Source organism: Pseudoliparis swirei, chromosome 5, assembly GCF_029220125.1.
Source record: "Pseudoliparis swirei isolate HS2019 ecotype Mariana Trench chromosome 5, NWPU_hadal_v1, whole genome shotgun sequence".
Lineage (NCBI taxonomy): Eukaryota > Metazoa > Chordata > Actinopteri > Perciformes > Liparidae > Pseudoliparis > Pseudoliparis swirei.
In genome coordinates, this window is record NC_079392.1 from 20,187,372 (window position 1) to 20,215,267 (window position 27,896).

A 27,896-nucleotide genomic window follows, 5' to 3' on the forward strand; every position below is an offset into this window, starting at 1 on the left:
CATCGCAAAGGCTCATGGGAAATATTTTCTTTCTAAAAGGCTCCGCATAAGCAGTATTCACTTCTCTACAATGATTGATTACACATGTAATTGCAAATAATTCGGTCAAAAGTAAAAAGACAGCACTATAGTTCAACGTTAAAGCTTTGGAAACTTCGTCTATGAATATGAATATATACAATTATATATGTACATACTGATATAGTCATGTATATATACATAGGTTGTTTGATGAATAATTTTCATAAACTCATGTCTAGGAATTAAAATCTTAAATTGCATTGTGACGACTGTCAAAATAAATGTAGTAAAATACGAAATAGCAGAGAACAGATACATATAAATGCACAGCCAGTTTAACTGAGCTTTTACCGTGCGTTTAATTTGGGCACACCTCAAAAACACAAGATGAGCTAATTGTAAAAATACAAGTCAACATGGAATTGCTTTGGTCGAGTATAGCCCTACCAAGGAGCAAAAAGACATGGGAGATTAATTTCAGCCGTTTGTGCATCACCTATCAAATCTGTCATAACCGCTACATCTGTACACCAAAAACTAATCAGTCACCTACTTTTTTCTTTTTTTTAAACACAAGAAACACTGAATCGAAGATTTATTTATTGCAAAAATGTGTCTGGCATATTTACATTAATAGCAACATTTCTTAACCCCTTTACTCTGTTTTACTTTAGTTTCATTTACATTTAGGATATTCAGTGAAATCACTTTGTTCACAGAGTATAAGACAAATGATTTACATCTTCAGAAAGACAGCCTTTAAAATACCACAAAACACATCAAGGAGTTTCAGAAACCTCCACAAAGGCTGCAAAAAAGAGGGCATCGAGAGAACGAACACAAGTCATTTTCGCCTTCGTACATGACTGGTGAGCCTGTGGGAGGCGCCTTAGCTCACAAAGCTCCATAAAAGCTGATTTGCAACACGAGACCAGGCTATGTTTAATAGTTAGAAAGGCAAGACAAGAGCACTACAGGTTTACATTTATTTTCCTTTTCGCCCTTTACCACCCTTCATCCCGCCCCTGCCACCCTTTGCCTGTCCTCTTCCTTTGCCGCCTCTAGATTTTTGCTCTTTCCTCTGCATCCCCCGCATGTCCTTCTTCATGCGACCGTCCACCACTTTGAAGGCTCCCTTAACGCCGGCGGGCCGCCTCACTTTCTTACCAGCTCCCCCCTTCTTGGACACAAGATAGGTCACTTCTTTCTTCTCCTTGCCCAGGCCGGCTTTCTTGTAGATACTGATGGGATGGGAAAAAGATAAGAAAATGATTGAAATACCAATACAATTGTCCTGTCTGAAGCATTGCATTTAGGTTCATGGAGTCCTCGTTTTTTGGTGCCCCTCCAACCCTTCAGATGGGATGCCATACCTCTTAAGCTGAGACATTTTCTCCTTCTCAGAGATGTCCACTGTGTCGACAACTGCTTCCGCTTTCTTCTTGGCCTGATCCAGCTTCTTCAGCATCTGGAAACGTCATGGAAAAATCAACAAATTAAGATCGACGGAAATTAGCCTAAAGTTCTCTATAACTAGAAAGGTTATCTTGAAACTGATCTAACCTGTTGTGATTACAATCATTAACTAGTTTTATGCTTCAAACTTTGTTCATCAATAGTTGCCCCATTTATTTTTCCCGTTCTTACCCTCCTCTTCTTCCTGGCCTTAGCTTCAGCCACTCGTTTGATGGGTCTGGCATCGATCTCCTTCCATTTTTGTTTGTACTCCTCCACCATCTCCTTGGTGACCGGCACCGGCTTCTTCCGGTGTTTCCGTTCATCATCCAGAAACCACTCCGGTACCTCCCACTGCTGCTCGGAGATAGCAAACCTGCAGGAGTATACAATCAGCTTGCTGCACAGGCATCTTTAAAACATTTACTCGTTTTAAAATCAGATGTGTAAATTGAAGGCTGATACCAACACTGGTTAGCACGCAGCACTTAAAATATTTTACTAGTAAGGAAAATCACTTTTTCAAATAAGTCTGTTGTTATTCTAAATTTCCATTTTTGCCCTCCATTTCCATGGCCCTCAACTCTAATAAACTAATTTCTGGATGTCGGTGAGCCTCTGTGGCCTGAATAAAATTCTGCAAAATTAGTGCACAACAGAAACTGATGGAGGAAAACAAGCATACGAGTAAAGTCAAAAGGACACAGAGGGTTCTTCTCATTTGATCATTCCAAAAAGCAAATATGGTCACAACGTGGCCACCTGGAAGGAAGCTAACTGATGAGCTAGAGTGGTTCAGTGTGTCTGGGACTTTGAGCCTTTTTGTTTCGACAGATGTATACAAAACTCAAAACATTTTCGTAAGTTACACATATGGTGCACTAGCGAGTATTTACAGCAGTAGGACTTTGTATGTGGGAGTGAGTACACATGGAAATACCACTCAGTAAAACATACACACCTGTGGAAGGAGCCATCCATCAGGTCCCTGGCTCTCTTCTTAGATGTAGCAATCAGACAGCCAAGGGCCAGGCCCTCTGCATCCAGGATCCTGGCTTTCTTACCTGAGGAGCAAAGAAACCAAACAAAGTTAGACAAAAACATGAAGCAAAGTTAGAATTTGTTCAAATTGAAGATCACCAGCGTAACCCCTCAAATAACAATGTTTCATATACTCACTGGTGCTTTCTACTGGAACAACCTGGAAGCCACTGTCCTTGGCCTCTTCCGACATCCCACCAGCCCCTTTAGTGACCTGCTTCATCTTGGTAATCTCCCTGGAACAAGCAGCAACATTATATTATTAAAACACATTTGCACTTCAGTGGCACTTAGATAGCACTTACTTATGGTACTTTTGTAGTTCGACTATGTTGAGGAAAAGTTACTTCCTGTATTCTTGTTGTTCTTAGTTTGTACTCTAGGTTGAAATGCACTTATTGTAAGTCGCTTTGGATAAAAGCGTCTGCTAAATGACATGTAATGTAATATTTATTTGTACGTTTGTTTCGAAAAATCCAGTTGGATCCATTCTATAATATTTTGAACAGAAAGCAGCCTGGACAAACAGTAAATAACAATTTACTTCTCATCATCGGTGTCGTCATCTGAGTCGCTGTCACTTTCACCCATAGCTTCCTTTAAAGGTCCCACTTTTTCCTCCTCTTGCAGAATATCCTTTTTTTCATCCCCTTTCTCCTCCTTCTTTTCAACTTTCCTCTTTTTACCTATTTCAAAAGAAGATCCCAAACTGTAATTATTGCATTAGTACCAGATACAGCTACTGATATTATATCCTCAATTTAAGTCCATTTTATGATGAACATGTGTAAATAAATAAATGAGAAACAGGGGAGACTATTACTGGCTTGTTTGTTCTGAAGAAACTCGGTCTGTTGGAGTTCAAGCTCTGCATCTCCTTCCAGGCCGATCTCAGAGAATATGCCCTAAAAATCAAAAGGATGGCAGGGTCAAAGATCACAAAGATAAACTAATTTGCAGGTGCAGAACCTACGGGTGAAAAGGCCAGTGTTACTGTCAACAGGAATGTTCTATACTACATTACAGTATACCATGTACATATCTATCACATTATGGGCACAAGTGGACAAACCTTGCTGAACCACAGGTTGGTCTCTCGTTCCTTCTTCTCATCCTTTCCCTCTAGTTCCACCAGCAGGCCACTATCCTGCACTTCATCTTCCTCCTCTTCTTTGGCAAACTTCACTCTGAAAACCAGAGACACAAATAAGCAAACAATAACAATTCATTACTAATAGCATGACCATTGTCTTCATTTCTGAGAGAGCAGGATCATTTACAAAACACTACAGGAACAGAATTTCAAACGATAGACTTGACTTTCATTCAAATTAACTTCACTTACTTTTTCTTTGGTGCCTTCATCTCCAGCTCTTGCTGTAATTGTTCAACCTCATCCAGGTCATCATCATCTAAATCAGATGCCAGGGACATTTTATCCGCCTCATCATCATCAGACAAGTGGAAGTCGTCATCTTCTTCTGCCAGGTTTTCTGCCATCTGCATGTCTCCTTTGGATAAATCAACCAGGGCCTGATGGAGACGTGTTGAGCAAAGTAGCATTAAATTAGCAGGAAAACAGGACTGAATCTTTATTTGCTTGTGTCCAAAACCACTTTCGGCAACAGACATTAGAGCTGGGACGACAATATCTGCACCAACACTGCAAACTGATGCCAGCTAACAACGTAAATCAACAAACTGAATTAAGTCTACATAAAGGAGCTTGCCAACCCAGCCCAAGGGGGAGGTTTGCATCCTTGTGCGTGCAGCCGTCCTGTCTTCACCTGTTTCTTCTTTATAGCGCTGAGTGAGAACATGGAAGAGTCGTAGGAATCGGCGATGGAGACGCCAGGCAGGTCCATCTTCAGCTCCACCCTCTCCCTCTGCTTCCTCCGCTCCTTCAGAAGCTTCTTCTTCTTCCTGATGTCATACAAACTCATATTTTCTCAAGAAATCTTAACACTTCATGTTCCAATTTCTTATTTTTCCACTAAAACCACATCAAACAGAAGAGGTGAACAAGATAATTCAAAGTCTATCAAAGCAATGCATGTTCATTGAGTAATAGTTCTGAATAGTTTTCTTCTCAAACCAGCCACTGAGTCAACAGTCACAGAAAATTAATTCCTATGAAGAAAATAGTAATCCTGAACAACTTTGTGTCGTACCGTTTGAGCTCCGATACCTCCTCAGCTTTCAGTTCTGCAAGTTTATTTTCCATTTCTTTCTCCTCATCTTCCTCTTCTTCTTCTTCGCCTTCCTTCTTTTTCTTTTTTTCTGGTTCATCCTCAAAATCCCCTTTTTCTTCATCTGAACTCAAGCTAAAAACAAAGCAAAGAGGATGCTTTTATTAATCTGCCATGACACATTCTGACGAAGACATGAAAATATTTCTGTGGCTTTTTGTAAATGTGCTGCAAAGACTTTACTTGATCTCCGAGTCAAGTGGTTTGTTCTCCCCCTTCAGTTTTTTGGCCAGGAACCTCCTCAACTTGGACCTCCATGTCAGAAGCAGGCTGCAGATGTGAGAATGGAGGAAAGAAGAACATACATATGCATGATTGAATCTTTTATTTTTCAATATACAAAAATGCACTGATAAACTGACTTACCGGAGTTCTTTGCGGCCCAAGACTTTGATGTCACGACAACACTCCCGTATCTCAATACTGGTGGCCGGGTGAAACTCTAGGTCTGTGTTGTCAAAGGTGATCTGAGTAAAGAAGACAGAGAGATTGGAAAAACAGGAGGGCCATAACTTCGCTTGATCTTTCCCGCCTCTTCTCTGCCTCAGGTCAGTCATTGTACATTGCATTCTGTAAATCTAAATAACAGCTCCAGGATAATTAATCATACATATTTCACTTCCCTCAACACCCTACCTCTACTGCTGCAATTTACAGTATATACACAACAGGATTTTCTATGAAATGGCAGAAAGAGTGGACTTCCAGCATCCGTCTTTGACAAGGTAAAGTAAGATAGAGATCTCACCTCACTGGCTTTGTCCAGGAAGTCTACGGCATTTTCTGCTTTCAGAAAGGACATCGCTGTGAAACTGTAGTAGAGTATAAGATCACCATCCTTGTATCCCTCCGCCTGGAACAAAAGATCAGCAGCTTCATCAGTAAGGAATGCAATATGACATGCCACATGTAACCAGCTATTCAGGACACTCCAGGAAATCATTGGAAAATATGGTCTTGGTGTTCTTAACAGGTTGTTGAAATGATCTGTTCAACTATGCTCATCCAGTATTCCACCAACTCATACAGCGTACATGCCTTTGGTTTCTTGACAGGAATCAGCTCCTTCACCGTTTTGGCCTGCACCTCCACCTCTTTGAACGCATGTTTGGGGTCAAAAAACCTACTGTCGATTTTGTCTGGGGCAAGAAAACCTGTAAGGAAAAGATCAATTGTATATTATTTACACTGTTAATGCAGAAGAAATTCTTTCTTCCTTACTGCCACTGACCCTGACAGACGACAAAGATCTCGGCCGACTCGTTCCTCGAAGCCTGCGGCTTGGTGGCCTGCACCTTCTTGAAGAACTGCTGGAAGATCCAGAGCAGTGACTGATAGTCTTTGGAGCGGAAGACTTTAGTGACAAAAGTGCCACCTTTGTTTAGAAACTCAGCGGCCAACTTCATGGCCATGAGGGTCAAATGAGCTGAAAGTTAAGTGGGAAACAAAAGGATATTTTGAGACATTCAGTTCAATTGTGATCCATTACAACAGGTAGGTGTGTCTTGTATAATTACAGGTGTGAAAACTGTATTGTGATGTGTATTTTGATCTGAACAGGGTGATAACTATAAAGACTGACTTAGTAAGATGTGTGGCTGAACATTTCTTGAAACTTCTGCTTCAGTGGCACCTACATTGAGTGAAGGCATCATATTGCCAGTTGGCTCCCACATTTGGGGCTCCGTCATTTAGCACAACATCGACCTTCCATGTCTGCAGTGCCTTCCGTAAAGCCTGTATTCGATAAAGAAAGTATCTCACTTTAATACATGTTAAAAAAATTGAATGCAATGACAGAACCATCTGTGTCTTCAGTGTCATATTTTTTTGCGGAACTACATTGGTTATTCCATGTACAACAGTGTATGCAGCACTGCAGCCATAAGTGCCATTTGTTTTTCTTCAGTGACGTGCTGAACTCTGCCTCACATGTCTGCATTTGTCACTGGTGATGTCTTCTTGCAGCACCACCACATTGGGGATGGGCCTGATGGGCACCAGGTCAACACCTGACAGGAAGAAACACCGTTTAGAAAAAACTTCTCACAGTATCCCAGGAATGAAAATTAGATTGCGAAACAATTAAACCATGTTAAAACAACTGAATTCCAAAGCAGAATAATTTATTAACGGTTAATCATATTAACAGTTAATCATAGTCATGACATGCAACTCACCAATAATAAGACTCGATACAGGCATAAACTTGGTCGCCACCTGCAACCTGCAAACATATTTTGGTTCATGAGTGTATTCTTGTGCCATCTATATTCCACAACTCACATTTCACTCATCTTTCATCCTAGGCAGAGCATACAAATTCATAGCAACATGGTGCACTCACTACATTCCTCTGGGAAATCCTAAAATGGGAACATATTGTTATAAGTAGGGTGTAAGGTCAAAGGTAATTGTATGATTGCTGGAGGCCTCTTGTAGTCCTTAGTCCAACCGTCCAAAGACATTTGTAAATTACACTAAGAATTCTAAATAAATAGTGGATGGTTGAACTACCATATGTACAGAGACAAAACTGAATGGCATATGATATAGTTATCAGAAGACTGTATATACATGTTTGACGGGAAATAATTAACCAGTGTCCTTAAATTAGATTATATTGTTGACCCGCTTTGCCTCCAGTTTAGTCCTCCTTGATTTATACTCTAGGCGTGTTGCACAACACGTTACATTGTATGTGATGGCAGGCAGCTCACCATCCACCAGGAGCAGCACACAGGTCGACCAAAGCTCTGGCTTTCTGTAGAAACTGAAATTTACGGTTGAGCTGGATGAGTTTGAAGGAGGAACGAGAGCGATAACCTGAAAAAGACAACACATAATGTTACCAGACAACTGACACTCTGTAATCCTCATGCAGCACACCTCCATTTAGCGTTGGTAAATTAGCTAGCAATCCGGCTAATGACGCTAGCATCTATCTACTATACTACTTGACTGTCTCCAGACTGCTGTTTTCAAAGAGTGGTACTCTACCTGTTTCTTTCGCCAAATGGTAAAATTTATCCTTTCTGGATTTTCCTACTTTGAGTTTCTTCCCCATATTTGCCGATGTGTTTTTTCTCCGTTGTACTCTGACACAGAAAAAATTACACGAGTTGAAACGTCCACGAAAACAACACGTGCGATTATATCGTCGCAGAAAATCTACGTCACGCTGCACGTTGTTTCTTCTTCTACGTTTCCCTGTGTTTTACGGGACGTTGCTGACCCCTGCTGTCTGTACCGCATATCAGAGCCGTGTACTAACAAGCTTTGCCACTGGTGAAATCAAATGGTAAGAAGTCAAACGCAGTTTAAGCGTAGGCCTACTGTGCTTCCATTACATTTTTTATTTAGAGATGCTTCCCACTTTAATCCTGACATTTTATTAAAGGGAAGTTGTCTCCTGTTTTAGTCCGCCACATGTTACTGAATGCTACAACCTTTCTGATTTTGCTTTTCAGTAGCCTACCAAACATGTAAAGTAAAAAAACACCCAACAGTAACCGTAGTTAATTAAGTAGCCTGCTGAAAGTACTAAATAGTGCACAATGATGCAGTTACAGGCAAGTTCATCTTAATCACAAAAACAACATTTGCCTACTTTTTGTTATGATGTAATCTAGATTGTAGGCTATCTATCTTAATTTGAGATAGACTACATGTGAGACTTCAACCACTAAGATCTGGGTTATTGGAGATTCAAATTCAGCAGGAATGTGTCTCTCTAGAAACAGTGTTCATGTTTCTTTGGATAATCCACACACTTTGTGGTGAACAGTGGGCTATACAAGAGAAGCATCCCCTTCGCATTAGGGTGGCCGCATGAATCTCAGCATGAGATACCTGGACAAATAAAACCAGAACTGTCTGCATGACCGTAAAGTTATTAATAAAAAAAACGATTGAAATGTGCGTGAAGCAACCAAGGTATAGCAATTTCACACTCCAAGCTTCCTATTTATTAATATGAGACAAACAAACACCATTGAAATCAATTGGTGTGAACTATATGAGTTTATGAACAAGTAACACAATCATTTCCGTTTTCATTTTGTATTTATTTAAATTTGTATTTATTTTCATCACAGCCGTAGTAATGTTGGGAGACAACACCCTTCAGTGAAGAACACAGCTGTCAGAAAGGCCTGTTTCTGGATCGTGTGTTTATCAGTCCCAGGACAGAGAAGGCACTGGCTGCTGCCGTCACCAAACCGATGGCCCCAATGGCCCGTGTAGCCTGAGGAGAACAAGGGGGACAAGAGGAGGTGGACTAAATGTTACCATGATCTTAAAGATGTTTAATAATATGGACGGTGCTTTTCTTTAATCTTGTGCACGTCTTTGTAACATACTCAGAAATAAACAGCAAATATGTTTGAGATATTTATAAAAATGTTTAAATAATGTTTCCACCTAAAAACGGGCACGAAACCATTGGAAACTATAATTAATTCAGCCATAACTGTACCACAACTGCTCTATGGAGAGAGAAAGTGCAAGATCTTTAGCCACTTTTAAAGGTTATGGGGGTGAATGACCTTGAAAATATTGATTTTGGGCTGAGTATCCTTTTAAAATCCAAGACAGCCATAACTTTAACAACTCCAAACCTGTTCCTAAATCCAACTAGTCAAGACAGGACTACTTTTGAATGTATATCTAGTTTTGCAGAACCTATGGCTAGAACTAAAAAGGATGGAAGTAAAATAGACTCCCTCTACATTTACACAATCTAGCATCCACAATCACAGAATTTAAATATACACATATAATTCAGAAGTATTCTTCAGAAAGTAACATAGGCCATTATAAATTAAATATTAGATTTATTTTATGGCAAGGTTTAATTTTATGGTAGGCCTACGGTCTTTTAAATGCCCTATTTTCTTTCAAAGATATAATTCAAAAGTAAAACTATGACTGTGGGGACATGTTGTCAGTCCCTGTGGGAGCCTATATGTTGAGTGGCATTTCGCCCTGATGGCACACAAAATGGAAACAAAATAAACAGTGAGAGACCTGCTCGGACACCCCTTCCCCGTAGCGCAGAAGGGTTACAAAGTGCTCGCAGTTGCTCCCCAGCAGGTCATAGGACACCTCCTGGCCAATGAGGACTTGCGCTCGCTCAATGATTTCAGAGACGGGCAGGGGTGTGTGGTTGTAGTCGTACTTGTTGTTGACACGGTACGAGTCGCTTCCTACCACCTCCTTTAGCAGCTGCATGCGCACCACTGCCTTCCTGCTAAAAACGGACTTCACACTGGACATGGCGGCTGCCTGGTTCTCATCTGGATAGGAGGAGCAGAGCCTCAGTGTTATCACACATACACAAGTTAACATTGTAGGACCTTGGACAGGTATAGGAACATAGAAAAACAGCCTATTTAGGGATGCACCACACAAATAGATCCTGAAGGCATTCAGGATCCTGGTTACAGAGAAAAAATGTGTCACCATCGTGTCATTCAAAACACTACCCTTTCTCTTAATATTTTTAAATCATTTAGGTAAAGAGTGTCAAAATCAACCAATGTTGTCAGAGTTTTAACTTTTTTTGTTAAAGTTAGCTCAGCAGTTACACACATCCGATGTCCTACTGACCAACAGGAGTTAAGTTGATGATGTAACCATCTCCCAAGTAGAGAGCCCAGTGCTGATAGGCCGGTCTAAATATCTCAATCAGGTCACCAGGCTGGGGGTCACCAGAGGAGTCAGGAAGGTCGGGGTCATTAGAGGCCATCTGCACACATAGTGAGAGACACAGGGAGAGAAAATATAAGATACAGTAACTATTTCCCATATTGATTGTTGTCATAAAAGTTATACAAATCTTACAGGGGCCTTTATGTGTCTATAAATAAGGTTGTTTAGAAAATGGAACATTTGTTGTATTGGGAATTATTTTAAACCATAACCCAGAAACATCTAATGCACTATGACAGCTTACTTTTCTAGCAGGCCTTTATAAACATAACAGTTGCTGGATTATTTGTCAAAATTATATAAATGTTATAATTCTGGGTAACCTTTGCTGTAAATAGACCCTTAAAAAGGAATCATACATACGTTTCCCGTTTTGAAGATCAGCAAAGGTCAGCAAAGGTCATGCATACTACATTATTACCAATTCACATTCAGCCATTGTAAAAACACACACTGTATATTTGCCGGTCATAATCATAGCTTTTCAATCAACTTACAGTTGTGTTTTGTTGTTGTTTATCCATCCCACATCATGCTTCCACACATTCTATAACGAAAAGAAAACACAGAAACAAAAAACAACATTACTTTTGACCCAATAACAGATCATTTAAGAGTCCAAAGGCAACATAACTACATTCCCAAAGAAGGATAATGCTAGATAGGATGGTACAATGCAAATGGAACCTATACCCCCCCCCCCCCACACACACACACATAGACACACACACACAAACACACACACTCAGAGAGAGAGAGAGAGAGAGAGAGAGACAATACACACATACGCTCTTTTGTCTCCTGTTCTGCCACAATAACATCAAAACAATGGGGAAGCTGATGGAAAAATTGTTTGAGCCCAGGTTTTTAAAAATAGAAATAAACACCCATACAAATTAGATTTTATAGCCTTTATATAGCCTTATGTCAAAGTTCTAATAGTGTTTTGGTTTGTTTTCTAATGATTACCTTGGATCACCTCAGATAATAATTCAAATATTTAACTGATCTGTTAAATCCACAGAGAGAAGGGTTTAGTTTGGATCAACATTACACATGGATGGGATGAAATCAATATCTACCCAGGAGAACAATTAGTTCATCCATATCATAAATAATGTATGAAGCTGGAGCCTTGCTGATAATAAAAAAAGCCCCATGTCATTTTACCAAACCAAAACGCTAACATGAAAACATACAATACAACTCTTGACATTATGTAACTATTGTATGATAGCCTACATTATTGTTGTAATGCTCTTAACATACATTGCTGCTGTATATACAAAACACTGTTAAGATGAAAAAGTAAACACGAAAATGGAATAAAGTCCCTTTTTGTGAGTTATAGTTGTATGATAGTGATTCTATTGAATTCATGCCAGAGGCTCAAACAGTCAACACGTAGCAAGTGCATACAGGAGTAATACTTACTCAAACACCAGCAGCTTTTTCTTTCTCACCATTTTAATTGGCCATCATCAATTTGCACATAACCAAAAAGAAAAGAAAAATAGAAAGAGATCGATACCAAGTTTCTGAGATAATAAAAGGTTGTCAAATATCCGAAAACCAAACTGGACGCTGGAAGTTCTGGTGGAGGTATCTCAGTCTCTGTTGCTCTGACTGATGACAGTTTGCCACAGTTGCTACACATACATAGACACAGGGAGGCGTTTCCTGTCTGCCATTGTCCCATTTACAAGTAGACACGCTGCTCTTCTGAATACGAGTTATTGTGGATGCTGCCTGATCTCTTTGCTTGTAGAGGTGGCAGCAGCCCATGTGTTTGTTCAGATATTCCCTTCTGCTACTTAGAATGTGGCAAATGGGTAAACAGATAGGTGGATAGAGGGCAGTACTTTAATGTGGATGGTCCAGTGTAGGGCTTTGGTGATATAGTGTTGTAGGCCTACTGGGGCTAAACATCAGATATCAAGCGATGAGGAGTTATAATGTTCCATGGAAAAAAAACATGTAAAACGCTGTAGTAAAATCTATTTTACTTTTATTTTCTTCTGCTTTTTTATGATTCATTGATATTATATGTGTTATTACGATGCAAACCATCGTTTCTTGTCATGTCCTGTGTGTAATTAGTTACTTGAGTCTCGCGACAATTAAAATGGATCTCAGGGGTCAGGCGCATTCTCTGCACGTTGATTGGCTAATGCAGTTGGAAGCTGCGTCAAGCTCATCGCAGTAATTTTAACATAGCAGGAAGAACAACAGCAACAACATCCCACTATGTCAGTTAAAGGCGCACATTTATAGACCAGATTATGTGGAAAACAATGTTTAAACATATTTCAAATGAATAACTACAAAAGTATATGCGGCGTTGTGTTCCCTACACAAAGCCGCCTGAGTTGTCACGACTGGCAAAGGTCAGCTAGTGTCGGCGACGCAATGTTAGTGTAAATACGCAACAACTTGGATCAACTATGCTTTTATTTTGAAGTTTGTTCCGGAAGTCTTTCTCCTTCCACGACTCGCTTGTCAGATGCCATTGCAGGATACAAACAGAAGGTTAGCCAGGCTGACAGCAAGAATAAGCACTATCTGTGCTGTCGCCTTGGATCCATACTGTTGTGTTATGAGAAGAGGACACTGGCTGTGATAAGACTGGTGAGGAAATAATACCACTATCCAATTGTGTTTACGCTCATTTAATCGCACTTTGCCGCTTGTGACGTTAGCTAGCGTTATCCGTTAGCTTGTTTTGGCACCAGCACGCGTCCGCTCGTTTAACGCAAGATTTCCAAATGTCAATCATAAGTAGTTGAGCGATGCCAAACGTATTCAGTCATTGTATGTTATTCTCGTGTGTCACGTATATTAAAGTTGCACGAGATGACTTCTAACTTCTGTAATGGCTTCACTAACCGTTGCATAACTTGGTTAACATTTAACCTGACACATTTTCCTGCAGTGTAAGAGTTCACTTAACGCTAACGTTACACTTAAAAGTAATTGTTACCACTGCAATATCACTGCAGACATTAACTGTGCGATATACTCTAATCACTTCGACTCAATCACGTGGTTCGTGTCCACTGATATCATTACGTTTGACCTTTCATGACCCCTCTCGTTGTTTAGATTGAACACCATGGCTGCAGCTCCTGAACTCAGACGGTCAGATTCAGCACAGGGGGAGTTCTCTCCTCTGAAGCGCTTTGTTATAGCCAAGAAGAAGATCAGCGACGTGTTTGAACAACTTCTGAACTATGTGAAAGAGACTTCCGAGTTTGTAGAAGGTTAGAGGATTTTTTTAGATGTTCTATATAGTAGCAGGTCATATTTATTTGATTGGAATTGAATTACAGTTAACAGGAAACATAGTTTTACACTACAAATTATTACGTTATTACGTAACATAATTGGTATCTGTCGGTTCACTCTGTCTGAATGAGTCATGAAGTAGGTGTTGTTCCTCTGTGTGTTTTGGACAGAAACCTGTGGGAATAAAGCTTTGGAGAACATTGCGAGTCAAGATCAAAAGTTTGAGATTCAGGCATATGCTGACAAACTTGCTGTCATTAAGGAAGTTCTGGCACGCAGACACATGAAAGTGGCTTTTTTTGGCAGGTAAAAACAGCTCCCACACACAACAGAATTTTATTTGTCAACAATATTTTCATTAACTATTTTTTTATGTGATTCTAAAGCCTTTTCCATAAAAGCAACCTTTTACAGACATAATCATTGGGATGTAGAAGACTGTAAATTAAACTAGTCTTTCCCCCAAATGAATCGGGTATCTGTTGTGCTTTCACTCTTATGTTCTTAAAATGTAAACATTGCTTTAACATACAAAATAATTTTGGGTGCGACAACTTCTGACTTTACTTTCATTTTGAGAGTAATTTGCGCAAATTATTTGGTTCCAAATGCATTCCATGGCGGGTTTGTTTTGTTTTTAGGACCAGTAATGGTAAAAGCACAGTGGTCAACGCCATGCTGAGGGACCGCGTGCTGCCCAGTGGGATTGGCCACACCACTAACTGCTTCCTCAGTGTAGAGGGCACTGATGAAGACAAGGCCTACCTCAAGACAGAGGGCTCTGATGAGGAGAAGAGCATCAAGGTACATTTTATTTTAATAACTGCTTTGGTTAGGTTCTAATTAGTCTTTTATGAGCCCTGGCCTGTCTCCTATTCATATATTTACACATTGTTCTTGTTCTAAACTCTTGGGAACGGTTTTACCTGTATACAGTCTATGGGTTTAACACAAACCAGGATCTGGCCATATTTGCAAATCAGACCATGAGTGATGCTGCACTTCTTCACATTTCCTCTCTTGATTCACTGGTGTTTGCCCATGTGCGATAAGAATGGCAGCAATGTGGTTGATGGGATGCTTTACTGTTGTTGTGGAAGTGCTGTTGGACTCAAATGGCTCACACTGTTGAGGATACAATATGATAAGATTTTTACTTCACCCTGATAGCTGAGCCAAGCTCACATCTTTGTCCTGATTATTCTACCAGTAGTATTTAATAGTTGTATAAGTAGTAGTTTACTGAAATGTTTTCATAAATGCCAATTTATTTCTTGTATTATAGTCATGTGAAGGCTAATGTAAAGGGTCTAAACAGTAATACAATATCAAAGTGATAAAAAACAAATAATAGATTACACAGAAATCCTTAAATGTTTAATGTCAACTTGTCAGCTGTACAAAAGATTAATTATCTTAATTATAATGTTGAGTAATGTTTCCATTTGGCGGTTGGCACATGTTGATTTACTTAACCCAACATGTGTGACTGGAGCTCATACGACCTGAACCTACAGCCATGTTAATATAGACACAGGTATGCAGAACATTTACGATGGTGTCAGGTGTGTGAAACGAAAGCCTCATTGAACTAAATGAAGTGGACACGGGTTCTAAATATTAAGCAGTCCCATCGGTTTTAATCTGTTCATATTTGTCCTCTTCTATTTTCTTAATCTGTCGAGTGCTTTTACATGGCACTGGCTGCATTGTCAGAAATAAATGTGGAGTTTCTTGTAAAATTAACATTAATATCTGGTAATGTGAATGGTAGTTGATATTATAAGAATGCTGGTAGCCTAAAAAAAGTTACATAATCAAATTGCACTGTTAAATTGTGACCTTATCGGCTGATACTCTAAATTATACCTTCCTGATAATAATAACTTTATTTATATAGCACCTTTAAAAACAATCTTTACAAAGTGCTCCACAGAGAGTCAAAGCAAAACAAGTAATAAACCATACATCTTAGATGTATGGAAGTCTTCCTTTCAATGCTGTAAAAACAAAACAAAAACAGCATTATATATTGTAAAGAGTGATTAAAGAAACTGTGTACTCAGATTTTCTTCAGGCCTAAAGCCCGAGTCAGAAAAGTCATAGTTATTACAAATAAGGGAGACATGTTATTGTAACGTGGTAGGTAATGTTTTCTTCAAATCATAATGTAACATACATACAATCTACATTAAAGATTTGTTATTACATCAACAACCATAACGACAGTCCATTTACATCTCCTCTGTAGACCGTAAACCAGCTGGCTCACGCACTCCACATGGACGAGAGTCTGGACTCCGGCTGTCTCGTCCGTGTGTTTTGGCCAAAGACCAAGTGTGCTCTGCTTCGAGACGACCTGGTGCTGGTGGACAGGTAACGTGATCCGTTAATCAGACCTGGATCTTTATAACATTTACAAATATCAATCAAGGACATCAAAGTTAATTTCACACAGATAAAGTCAGTTAGGTGTAGAAAAAAAAAAATCCTGTTCAAATAGACATATTAATGCTAATATTTTATCGATGACATGCATTTGACCTCTTGACCCCTCATCCGCTCTCTTAGCCCAGGAATAGATGTCACAACACAACTGGACAGCTGGATTGACAAATTTTGCCTGGATGCTGATGTCTTTGTGCTGGTGGCTAACGCTGAATCCACGCTTATGAACACGGTAATAATTCCTCTGAGCCTCTTGAAATAAATGATTTGCCAATATCCTGTGAAATTTTCACGACATGTTTTAGGTCATATTTAGGTCTGACTATTGTCGCTATTCTGCATCGAGGTCTATCAATGCAGAGAAGACAAATTGACTTCCATACGTAGTTTACTGTATGGAAGGATTCGTCGACCAGAATTAACTTTACAATATACAAAGGGCAAAAGTAGACAAACAATTAACGTTCACGATCTCGGGGCCTGAATGAGCCTCGCGTCCACAGTCTAACTACAGCTCCCTGTGTAGTAGTTCTGTCTGGCGAGCTCAGTCCGAAAATAATGTTCTGTCCCCAGCACAATTCTCGATATTTAGTAAGCAGTCACTTCTCTAACACCTCAAAAGTTGGCAATTCGTCAGTTCAAACTATGCAATAGAGCGTATTCACTCACGTGACCACAACAAACTCTGGCGGCCATCTTGGGGTCCCACCACGGCATTGTTTTGCTTGCTTGTATGCCGCTCTTCCCTGAGAAATGACTATTATATCCTGAAAGAGACACGATTTCAGTTCAAAGCGGTGTGCCTTGTGATTATACTGTGCCTCATTGTTGGATGTGGGACTAATGATTCAGAATATGGGTTTATCAGCTCAACAAGAGGCTATTACTTCAACTTGTCATGCATCTACTTCGGCTTCACTCGGCGTATGAGCGTTAGGACTGTTCTCATGTGTTTCTGTTGATACATCGGGTTGTGGGCACGTTTCCATTGACACACTCTCGTCAATAATCTCTTTTTGCTTTTTCGCCGAGCGAAAATCAATGTCTTTCACTTGCGCAAAAGGAACTGTGGATGGAAACTTGGGAGGAAGCCATGAACATGGCAACTCCGTCGGGCGATGTCTGCCTTTACTCTGTGATTCATTTCAAGGTAAAATAAAACACTGGCTCCATGGGAACAGCATCAGCACGGCCAGCCAAACAGTCACTGCTGGTCCTGAAGGAGCTGGAGGCGGCTTCATCAGACACTCGTCCTGGAGGCGGAGCTGTGCGACTACGGATCATATATGAACCCAGACACGGGGCGCTTGATGTTCCGACATTTGTGGTATTTCCACAACAAGTATAACGCAGAAATAGTTGTTAATGTCCCATGGTCGATAGCGGAAATGAAAACTGTTTTACAGGAATGTGACCGGGCTATGTGCTGGTAACTAGCGAATTAACCACAAAGTGTTGAGCGAGTAAAATCAGGTAAAAAAGCGTTGCAAATATTCAATTCCAACCGCTGAAATCTTTCTTTGGTAATGCAGAAGGACATGAGGTTGCTGGGCTCTCGCATAATCAAACAGCGGACACGATAGCCAGGTCAACTTCTTCTGACATTTAATAAGTGGGACCCCAAGATGGCGCGATTGAGATTCTGACGTCACGTGAATACGCCCTATACTTTGGTTGGCTTAAGGCCCCAAATCAAAATGGCGGGGTCAAATGTCACACTTCTGGTCTTTTGGATAGGAAGTTCCTTCAAAATAAAACTTATTTTGTTGCCTTCAGAATAAAGGTAACATCTCTGACTTCAACCGGCATTCGTTTTATCTATCTTTTGAACAATAAACTAACAAAAATGTTATTGTGTCAAAAGTAGCAGCTTTGTTTGAGAGAAAAAGCAGGTATGAAATGAAGGTTTAGTTTTGACTGATTTAAGCAACTCTGACTTTTCCCTTTCCTGCCATCTAGGAAAAGCACTTTTTCCACAAAGTGAACGAACGTCTGTCAAAGCCCAACATCTTCATCCTCAACAACCGCTGGGATGCCTCAGCAAACGAACCCGAGTACATGGAGGATGTGAGTCAACCGATTGTTCAGCAATATTTGATTATTACAGAATGTGCAAATGTTATAATTCTTACAGGTTTGTACAAAATTACCAAGAGTAGCTACCACTAGGGATGCTCCGATCTGATCGGCGCCGATCCATATCGGCCGATATTCCCATTATCGGTTTTGATCGGCGTTCTCAAAACGGCTGAGGGGATCCCCACGCATGGAGCCCCACAAGGGCCTACGCACCACACCGGGCATCCCGACGGTCTGCATTTAGGGGTTCTACACTGGAATGTTGCACGTTCCCTGCAATTAAACGGATGGTTGTCAATTCATGATACTCTCGTCTCGTAATTTAAATACTTAAAATACAAAACCAATGCTGTTAAGAATAATTCATAAATAATTCGACACAATAAATAGAATGCTTCAATCGACTCGGTGATCGGTATTATCGGACCGGCAGATACTGATTTCAGTGATCGGTGATCGGCACCAAAAAACCTGATCGGAGCAACTCTAGCTACCACCAGGGTTAAATAAAAAATAAATCTGATTTATGTTGTTTGTTTTGTTTAACAAACTAAATTGGTTTTGGCTATGAACACATTTTCAGCTACACATCCATATCATGACCTATAGTGCACCTTAAGAATGTGACACCTCTTGTGCAGGTGAGGAAGCAGCACACAGACCGCTGTGTGAACTTCCTGGTGGAGGAGCTGAAGGTCGTGGACCGCGACCAGGCACCCAACCGCATTTTCTTTGTCTCCGCCAAAGAGGTGCTCAACTCCCGCATGCAACGTGCACAGGGCATGCCTGAAGCAGGTGAGTCGTTGCATTTTCATGAAGGACGCATTTGTGGATGGTGGAGAAACTGCATATCCTTATGTTTAATATCATTTACAACCAGGGTATTTTTTCGAACCTTTTTTCTTTTCTTTTTCTTATAATTGAACTTTTTTTAGACTATAATTGATTACAATTATAAAATGTATCCAAATCAAATAAGTCAAATAAACATATATATAATGTATACCTAATGTATAATGTGCCTGTGCTATTTTTTACATACAATGTGATTATTTCATCTAACAGGTGGAGCCCTGGCTGAAGGCTTCCACGAGAGACTGAAGGAGTTCCAATGCTTTGAGAGGAGGTTTGAGGTGTGTGTGTGTCTGTGTGTGTGTCTCCCTGTCCTCTCAATATCTTCCAATAATTGTATTCCCACTTCTCAAAGCATGATCTATTTATTGTCTGAACCTGAGACATATTTTTGAAGAATACCGAGCCGTTCTCAATGATTTTGGCATATTTGTAATTCGCCACTGCGACCATAAAGTCAACAGTTCCTCTGAGAGGAAAGCAGCGTCGAGCCAAAAACGGCACAGATGCTGATTAAACTGATGAACACTGCGGTTGGTATTTCATAAATTGAAGCCAATCTCTTTGACGTTGTCTGGCTGCCGCTGGTGAGAAAGAGTTACAACTGGAGAGAAGGTGAATCACAGTTTGTTTCATTCATTCAGACCAAGAGATACAGACAGCGGCCGCTTTATCCGACGCTGAATCAGAGCTTATTTTATTCTGAAAAATTCAGTTGCCTGGTGAAAATGCCTGTGTGTGTGTGTGTTCGCGCAAGTATATTAAATCGTTTGTTTAAGATTATTGCATGGAGGAAGATATTGAATAAAACAAGACGCAACCAAAGTTCTTCGAACAGTAAAAACCTGATCAAACTTTGCTCGGTGGTTTGGTTTTGCCACCAATCATTCAGCATGAAGCTAGCGGCTGCAGGGCCTTCTAGACCAATCACTGTGCCTTCTCCATCATCCTGTGTCTTCAATGCTGAAGTCTAGATTCGCTTAGGCGAGGACATCCATCTGTTCTCATTCCAAGTTGATTTTGTTCCGTTTTAACTTTCATTTCTACATTTTCTGTGTTTTCATCATAACATCGGGAATTGAACTGTGTCCAGGGAGAGAGATCCTGGGAGAAATTTATCGTCTCATAAAATCTGAAATCCTTAAGATTGCAGTTGTAGTTAGTTTGGCTACTCCTGTGCCTGCTGTGGTAACAGAATGTGTGGTTTATTACTATGAAAATAATGACCTACGCCCTCGCTGTGCAGCGCCTTTGTCAGAAATACAACAGCAACTGTCGTGTCTGTTTACAGTGCAGCCAAACCAACTTTGTTTTTAACAACTACATGTGTCAATAATCAGAGAAACTGTGATCTGATTTCATGTTGCACATGCCTCAGGTCGTGTTCCACACAGCAGCAGGATGCAGTAGAGATGGTTCCCTTCCTGATGAGTTCAGGGTGTGCAGCCTTTTCACAATACAAGCCCCACGGATTTTGCCAGTTTAGTGCAGCTCTGACGCACCACTCAGTGAACAGTAAATGATGAGGCTGTTAATGAGTGATACATCACTCTGGATTACATGCACGCCCCTAACAATTTAAACTACTATTTAAAAGAGATGATAACTTAATCTAAATACATTGAATGATTTGAAATCCCCCCCAAAATATTTTTTAATTCATCAAAAATCCTAAGGATTCTAATGTATCACTTTAAATATAATCTGCTTGATTTGTGTGACCTACAGTGGATTAAAGAGTGGAATAGGGAATTATCCCAAAGTGACACAGTACTCCTACCTTTTATATGTTTCCGTATTTCTTTTCTTTTTCACTTTCATTCGTGATTGTTTATGCTTGATATGTTTTTTATAATTTCCCTGTGGCTTTACCAACACATTACTGTGACATTGCAAAATGTGGGCTGAGGGACACAAGATACACACACTGCTGCCGTCATGTTCACACCTGTGTGTTTTCCTTTCTCTTAAAAGTAGCAGGTGTCTATCTTGTCTTCTGTTCGTCCCTGGTAGCGTGCAAGTTCACGCACCCTGTTCAGCAGCAGCAGCCCCTATAGCTGTCACAGTAACTCATGTGTTATGGCCTCGCAGGAGTGTATCTCGCAGTCAGCAGTGAAAACAAAGTTTGAGCAGCACACTATCAGGGCCAAGCAGATCACAGAAAAGGTCAAGAGCATCATGGACGCCATCAACATCGAGGCGGCAGAAAAGAGGTGATTATCTTGTTCGGTATATAATCTTTTAAGGGGGTATGGATTAGTGGACTTTTTTTTAATGGGAGTCTGATGTCTCATGATTGGCTTATAGAGGTAATCTATAAAACTAAATAAATATTTTCGGGTAACATGATTTGAATTACATTTTGTTTAGCAATAGAGGGATGAATGAGGTAGTATAATATCAGCGGGATTTTTTTTAGAAAGCTACTTTCTACTGTGTTTTCTTTTTGTGTATCTTTATTAGTTGATTCTAGTTTGCATTTGTGACTTTATTTCCTGTTGGTGGGGTGGGAACTCAGAGTGGCGTCTCTGGAAGACCGAGAGTATCAGATGGACCGGCTGGAGTTTGTCAAGAATCAGCTCAACTTGCTGATTGATGATATAAAGAGGAAGATCAAGGCAATCAGTGAGGAGGTGGAGTCGAAGGTAATGGCAACAACTGGTTAACTTTTTTATGTTGTGTTTTTGTATCTATGTGTGGAAATTAATAGAAGACTGTAAAAACAGCAAATCTTCCCATTTGAGAAGATGTAACTAGCAAATCGTGGGCATTTACTTTCGATTTTTTTTTAATGAAATTGCAGGTTAATCCACTAATTATTTCACTCTAAATGAGTTTACTCCGACTGTCTCTCATAAAAATACTTCAAATACAATGGTTTCAAGCAGTTTTTAAAAAGTCAGTACTGAGAGTAAAAAAAACTAAAAACACACTGATTTAAAACCAAAAACAGACGTTGTCTTGCAGGTAGATTTCCATCAGAAAAGACCGTGTTATGCTATTTAATACACTAGCTTGAGATCTGATGCGTTGGACATATAAGTCCAGCCCACTCCGGGCTGCAGCTGGCTCATAACGCCCGTGCTGTTTGATCCAGGTATCCAGCGCCATGGGAGAGGAAATCTGTCGTCTCCACGTGATCGTTGACGAGTTCCAATGTGACTTCCACCCCTCGTCGCATGTCCTCAAGATCTACAAGTCTGTGAGTAGTGGCAGGGATTCATTATTTGTGACCGCACCTTTCCTTGGAAATAATCTATTTTTCGTATTCCCTGCCTTCATGTGACTCCTGTTCTGTTTGCAGGAGCTGCTCTCTCACGTGGAGGAGGGGATGGGCAAGAACCTGGCCTTCCGCTGCTCCAATGCTGTCAACGCCTCTGTCCAGTTCTCTCAGAAATACATGATGGGTAATTACACTGGACACATGACTGGAATAAATACTGAGATCTTTTCTGTAGTAATATTGCATTGTCTGTGTGACGGTTATCTCGAGACAAGCCAAGAACAAATCTGCCTGTAGCCCTTAGGTTTATCCACCAGGAGTGAATAGTTCTGCTGAACCAAAAGGTTTTCTAAAAAATACACTCCATCAATCACTTAAATTACAAACATTTTACAAACAGTTAATTACATCATCAGCAAGGGATTATAGCCATCTCTTGTTCATTTATAATATTGAGTGTTGTTGAGTGTATCTTAATAAAGTGAGAAACACAAAAACAATGGAAGATCAAAGCTAAAATTAACAGTTTGTTGTTGAAAATTATCATTTATCGAACCTTTCCTTTTAATCATTTTATAGAAAATTACATCAGTCCAGATTTTTCACTCAGTCACTCATTGAGAGAGTGCTGCTAAATTTAGTCCAAACCTTTTGGCCACTCGGGCTATGGTCTACGACGCCCTGCTAAAATTACCCTCCTCGCTGAATGCCATCATCCCATGGCCCATTATGCCCAAGTGCGTCACCGTGACAGGCACGCATGCACGCTGTGCTCAGTGACAGTGGCGTTGAAAAGGTGTTAATGTGCCCTCTGATGAAAAGGAATTATGGAATGTTATGGAATTGGGGTGTGACTTTTCTTCTTCCCCCCTCGGGAGAGATAAAGAAAACCAGGATATTCAAATAAAGTGCTGGTGGCTTTTTTTTTTTTCATCATGTGATGCCATTTTCTGCCCCTTCTACCAAATATGTATTATTAGTTGTGTAATGTATTTGCACAAAAAGTGTTTAATTGGAAGAATAGTCCCTTAACGTGGGTATATATATCTCCTGCGCATCAGTGCATGTAGTACGTACAAACTAAGCCTCACATGATCCCATGTTTTCTGTGTATTTTTGTCTATTTCTATTGTATTCTGATCCATGTGTTCTCACTCTCCAGAGAGCATGCTCCCTCTGCTTCCCTCTGCGGCCCAGAGCCAAGTCCACATGCTGGTGCCAAGCAGGAAGTTTGACCTGAGTTACGACCTGAACTGCGCCACCCTTTGCAACGACTTCCAGGAAAACATTGAATTCCAGTTTTCGTTGGGCTGGACCACGTTAGTCCACCGCTTCTTGGGATCTGTCAACGCACAGAGAGCGCTCAGACTGGTGGATCAGAACTTCCAGGTACAGGCGAGAGAGCGAGCCGGTTGTGTCTGTTCACTCACATCTGTTTTATATTGGGATGTTTCATCTCAATGAACACAAAATATACTTTCGTTATTTTTTTAACTGAGCTGTCATTACTCAGGGCTCTCGACCAGCGATGCCCCTGGCCCTTACGCCCTGCTCAGGACCCCCGTCTATAGCAGCCCCGCCCAACAACGAGACAGCTCTCATGACCCAAGAGGACTTGATGGTAGCCGTGGCAACCAACGTGGCATCCCTCACCTCCCGCACCTCAATGAGCGTCATCGTCGTTGGAGGAGTAGTATGTTTCCAAAGATGTATCTTGCATGTTAACCTCTGGGATCGATGTTCAGTTTTCTCTTCTTTCAGCTCAAAGGTGCTTCTCTTTGGAAAATGTTGTATTTCAATTGGCATAAAATACTAAGTTAACTTTAACATTTGGCTTCAAAATGTGGAAAAAAACTTCTCAATCATTTGCATTCAAATAATTTGTTAACATATTTATGCGTTCAGATTTTACCGGCCAACCTCACAGCCTATTAGGGATTCTAGACAACTTTAGGTAGCAGGAAACTGTCTGCTGTAGGTTATGTTAACTCAAGAAATTTTTGCAGAAGTTATTTTCACTTGTGGATTCTAAAAAATCAGGTGTTAAAATTTAAATGCAAAGAACCAGACTACTCCTTTTTTTTCAAATTTGATGCATGACATTTCAAACAACACCCCGTGGACTCGCCACCCGCAGGGACAAGCATCGGGGTCGGGTGCTCTGTAGACCGGCAGCATACACTAGCTCTATGAGCTGGAAAGTGTTGCGGGTGAGAGGGAAGTCTGGGTCTGCTGCCTCCGCGACCCGACCCCGGATTAAGCGGATGAAAATGGATGGATGTATTTTATTCGGGACATGCAGGACATTGCACTGAACAGAAATGCTTTTGCTTGTTTCTGTATTTATTCATTCATTTTCTAAGGTATGGAAAATGGTTGGCTGGAAGCTGATAGCGCTGTCGGCCTCGCTGTACGGCTTGCTGTACCTCTACGAGAGACTCACCTGGACCACGAAGGCGAAGGAGCGAACGCTGAAGCGCCAGTTTGTGGACTACGCAACAGAGAAGCTGCAGCTCATCGTCAGCTTTACGAGTTCCAACTGTAGCCACCAGGTCCAACAGTAAGTCCGGATACGGTATACAGAGCAGTCCATGAAGGAGTTCACAAGTACTTGATATACTTGCATGAACTGTGTAAGATTAGATCCAATTTATGATGATTTTCTGGCAGTTTTTTCAGTCTATAGTCTAGTATTAATTTGTACAGAGATTCTAGCTATTTTAATCACTGCAGCATTCAATGGTGTACTGTCTCTTCGTAATGTTTTGAAAAGTTAGTTTTTCTTTCCAATTAATCTTTGATGTGATATAAGTTACATTATAATAATGCCCAGTGTATTAAGTCTTTAACTTGCAGCACTCTAACGACGTTCATGCTCACAGTAAGCGTCCAATTCACTGCACCAGAGATGTCAGTTTCGGTAACGGTACGAATGTACAAGAGGCCGTTATGTCTGGCGGTTCATTGGTGCAGCTTTTTGAAGTGCTTTTTAATTTAAATGTTAATTGTAATCTTTGTCGTAAATTGTCTTTTATCTTATCAAATCTAGTCGCATTTTCATCTGGTCTTCGTTTAGGGTGTACTACTTTCTTGCATGTGCTTTAATTCACTGCGTGAAAGAGTGACACACACACACAGATCTCATCCCTGCTCTCCCCTCTGTCGCAGGGCTAAATAAATAAGCACTGCAATTCTGTGCCCTCTGTGTTGCCAGGGAGATGACGGCGACCTTTGCTCGGCTGTGTCAGCAGGTGGACCAAACGCAGAAAGAGCTTGAGGCTGAAATCCGCCAACTGACAGCCAAGATAGATCAGCTGGAGACTGTCCAGAGCCACTCCAAGAGCCTGCGGTCAGTGCTGGCTCCTCCTTTCATTGTGGGCAACATGGACAGGGGGGGGGGGGAGAGAGTTGACTTTTAGGGAAGGTCTTGTCTGGGGGAGATAAATATCCTCAATGATATGAGTGATAGAGCCAGAATTTGATTGTGTCATTCATAACTATAAAAGGATGTGGCTCCTGTGTTTACAATGAAATATGATGATGCTGCCACTGGCTGAGCAGCTCTTCAGCTACTTCTGCTCATGTTTGGGAAAGAGAACTAACTTGTAACACAGAAAGGAGAATCAGTTTTTACTGATACTGCTTCCTCTTTCCATTCGAGCACTGATATTTATAAAAGTGTATGTATTTGTGTCACAATACATCAAATATAAATAAGAGTGGAAATGGGCAAATTAGTTCTCTAAACAGGGATTGTATGCAGGTCGGGAGTCTTTACTACTACTTGTTGTTGAAAGGTTTGGGTATCCAATGTTTGCCACAACAGTCAGATATTCAGTCTTGATATACAAACGACTGCATTTTTTTGAGAATTCAGATGTTGCAGAACAGTGCCAAATAAAAAGTTTAATTTTTAGTATTTAGTTTTGTGTTTTATATTTATTTTAATTGATGCTCTGATGTGCACCGCTGCTGTGATTTTTGAAATTTCCCCACTGACGAATAAAGGTATATCATATCATATAATTAGTGAGAAAAGGATTAGAGTTTACTTGTGTTTGGGATGAAGTTGGGCCGTTCTTGATGGATTTGTTTCCTCTGCAGACACAAAGCGACAGACCTGGAGAAACAGTTGGAGTTGTTCACAAACCAGTACCTGCATCCTCAGCAGTGAGCTGCTCTTCTTCACGGCTCCTCAGTTTGGTTCTCGTTGAGCCGATCATTCTTCAGCCCGACGGCGCCCGGTCCTCTCCGAAACTACACCACGGTTTCTGTGTGGACCGTAGTGCTGGAAAGATACATCTATTTGATAATATGAAAGGTCGGTCATTTATCAGAAAAGAATACCAAAATGTCTGGCAGCTTCTCGAGTGTAAAATTGTAAAAAAGCTTTTCTTTTTCTTTTGTCTTTTTGTCACACCAAATAGTCAACATATCTTTTTTGACATTTTCTAGACAACATAATGAATCAAGAAAAAAAAAGATTGATCAATTGCTAACACAAATTATCAGTAATTTCCATCCTCATAATTGACAGAAGAGAGTGGAGGCCCCTGAATGACAGTATTATATTCCCCCATTTTCCACTGCCAACTGGGAGTTTCAGGCACTGGAGACACTGCAGTGAACCAACTGCACCGCAAAACTGCCTGTAAGACAGAAATGAGGGCTCACTCGCTCCATAAGGTGGTATTGGACTCTCGGTCGGCAGAAGGCTTCTGGTCGGGTGCTTCTAACTGTGAATGTCTTTTTGACTAACTTTTGTGAAGTGTCTGTACATGTATCTTTTAGGGCACATGATCTGTTGAGTTAGCAACAAAAAATAAATATATTTAATAAAAGAGAAAACGTTTTCCTGAATTAGAAGGACCTAATTAAAGTTAATTGAGAGAAAACATAAGAGTAAAAAGGGAAAGCATGTCTTTCACATACTGTTTCATGTTCTATTTTCTAATGATCCAAACTAAAGATCAAAAGTTTTGGAAGACCTCATATTTTATAATATCCTACTTTATTTATAACCTTTAGGCTTAAAATGACAATAACACCAGTGCACACTTGGTAAAACTGTCTCTTTTTTTCTTGAATGCGTGTTGAAATACCTCCAGATTTGCCCAATTGTATTAAATCTGCCACAATCCAAAAACGACCTTGTGATTTCATTTGGAAAACTTTTCCCTATGAGAGCCACGTTCGGTGTCAATGTTTTGTTTTCGTTTTGTATGCGTATTGTGCAAGACTGCTGGCAAGAAAACATTAATTTACTGTTTAGAATCATTTAAAAAACTGCTATGCACATTTTTATTGAAGGAAATATTTATATCAAAAAAGCTATATATTGTATATAAATATATATATTATATTAAATGTAATATATATATATTGTATATATAATTAAAATATGTGACTTCCACGAACATCGATGTTGGACGTTGTATGATAATCTATAGGTCCTCCATTCTGGCACCAAGTCAGTGATCGGGCCCTATAATAATAGTAATATTGTGTATAATATGGTCATTCATGAACCA

At 40.3% G+C, this 27,896-nt stretch overlaps 3 protein-coding genes across 3 annotated transcripts; 1 reads left to right on the forward strand and 2 right to left on the reverse strand.

Moving 5' to 3' along the window:
- Positions 1-604: 604 nt before the first annotated feature.
- Positions 605-7,911, reverse strand: ftsj3 (FtsJ RNA 2'-O-methyltransferase 3). The gene is made up of 21 exons (XM_056414480.1): positions 7,767-7,911; positions 7,487-7,592; positions 6,947-6,993; positions 6,699-6,778; positions 6,404-6,503; positions 5,998-6,192; positions 5,805-5,920; positions 5,515-5,619; positions 5,133-5,233; positions 4,950-5,036; positions 4,689-4,841; positions 4,305-4,440; positions 3,863-4,050; positions 3,590-3,704; positions 3,341-3,422; positions 3,062-3,203; positions 2,656-2,753; positions 2,438-2,540; positions 1,669-1,852; positions 1,395-1,489; positions 605-1,262 (listed from the first exon to the last, which is right to left on the reverse strand). Exons 1-21 carry the CDS (start codon positions 7,831-7,833, stop codon positions 1,007-1,009), a joined length of 2,556 nt encoding a protein of 851 aa, XP_056270455.1. The 5' UTR covers positions 7,834-7,911; the 3' UTR covers positions 605-1,006.
- Positions 7,912-8,821: 910 nt separating this feature from the next.
- Positions 8,822-12,067, reverse strand: plaat1 (phospholipase A and acyltransferase 1). Its single transcript, XM_056414992.1, has 5 exons — positions 11,913-12,067; positions 10,976-11,025; positions 10,377-10,515; positions 9,795-10,063; positions 8,822-9,012 (listed from the first exon to the last, which is right to left on the reverse strand). The coding sequence occupies exons 2-5, from the start codon at positions 11,000-11,002 to the stop codon at positions 8,911-8,913; spliced, it is 537 nt and encodes a 178-aa protein (XP_056270967.1). The 5' UTR covers positions 11,003-11,025; positions 11,913-12,067; the 3' UTR covers positions 8,822-8,910.
- Positions 12,068-12,989: 922 nt separating this feature from the next.
- On the forward strand, positions 12,990-27,514 carry mfn1b (mitofusin 1b). Its single transcript, XM_056414629.1, has 18 exons — positions 12,990-13,106; positions 13,581-13,738; positions 13,934-14,069; positions 14,405-14,567; positions 16,015-16,139; positions 16,335-16,443; positions 18,171-18,278; positions 18,932-19,085; positions 19,356-19,423; positions 21,234-21,355; positions 21,661-21,787; positions 22,240-22,344; positions 22,447-22,549; positions 23,528-23,754; positions 23,879-24,058; positions 24,729-24,925; positions 25,580-25,714; positions 26,470-27,514. Exons 2-18 carry the CDS (start codon positions 13,591-13,593, stop codon positions 26,537-26,539), a joined length of 2,277 nt encoding a protein of 758 aa, XP_056270604.1. The 5' UTR covers positions 12,990-13,106; positions 13,581-13,590; the 3' UTR covers positions 26,540-27,514.
- Positions 27,515-27,896: the final 382 nt, after the last annotated feature.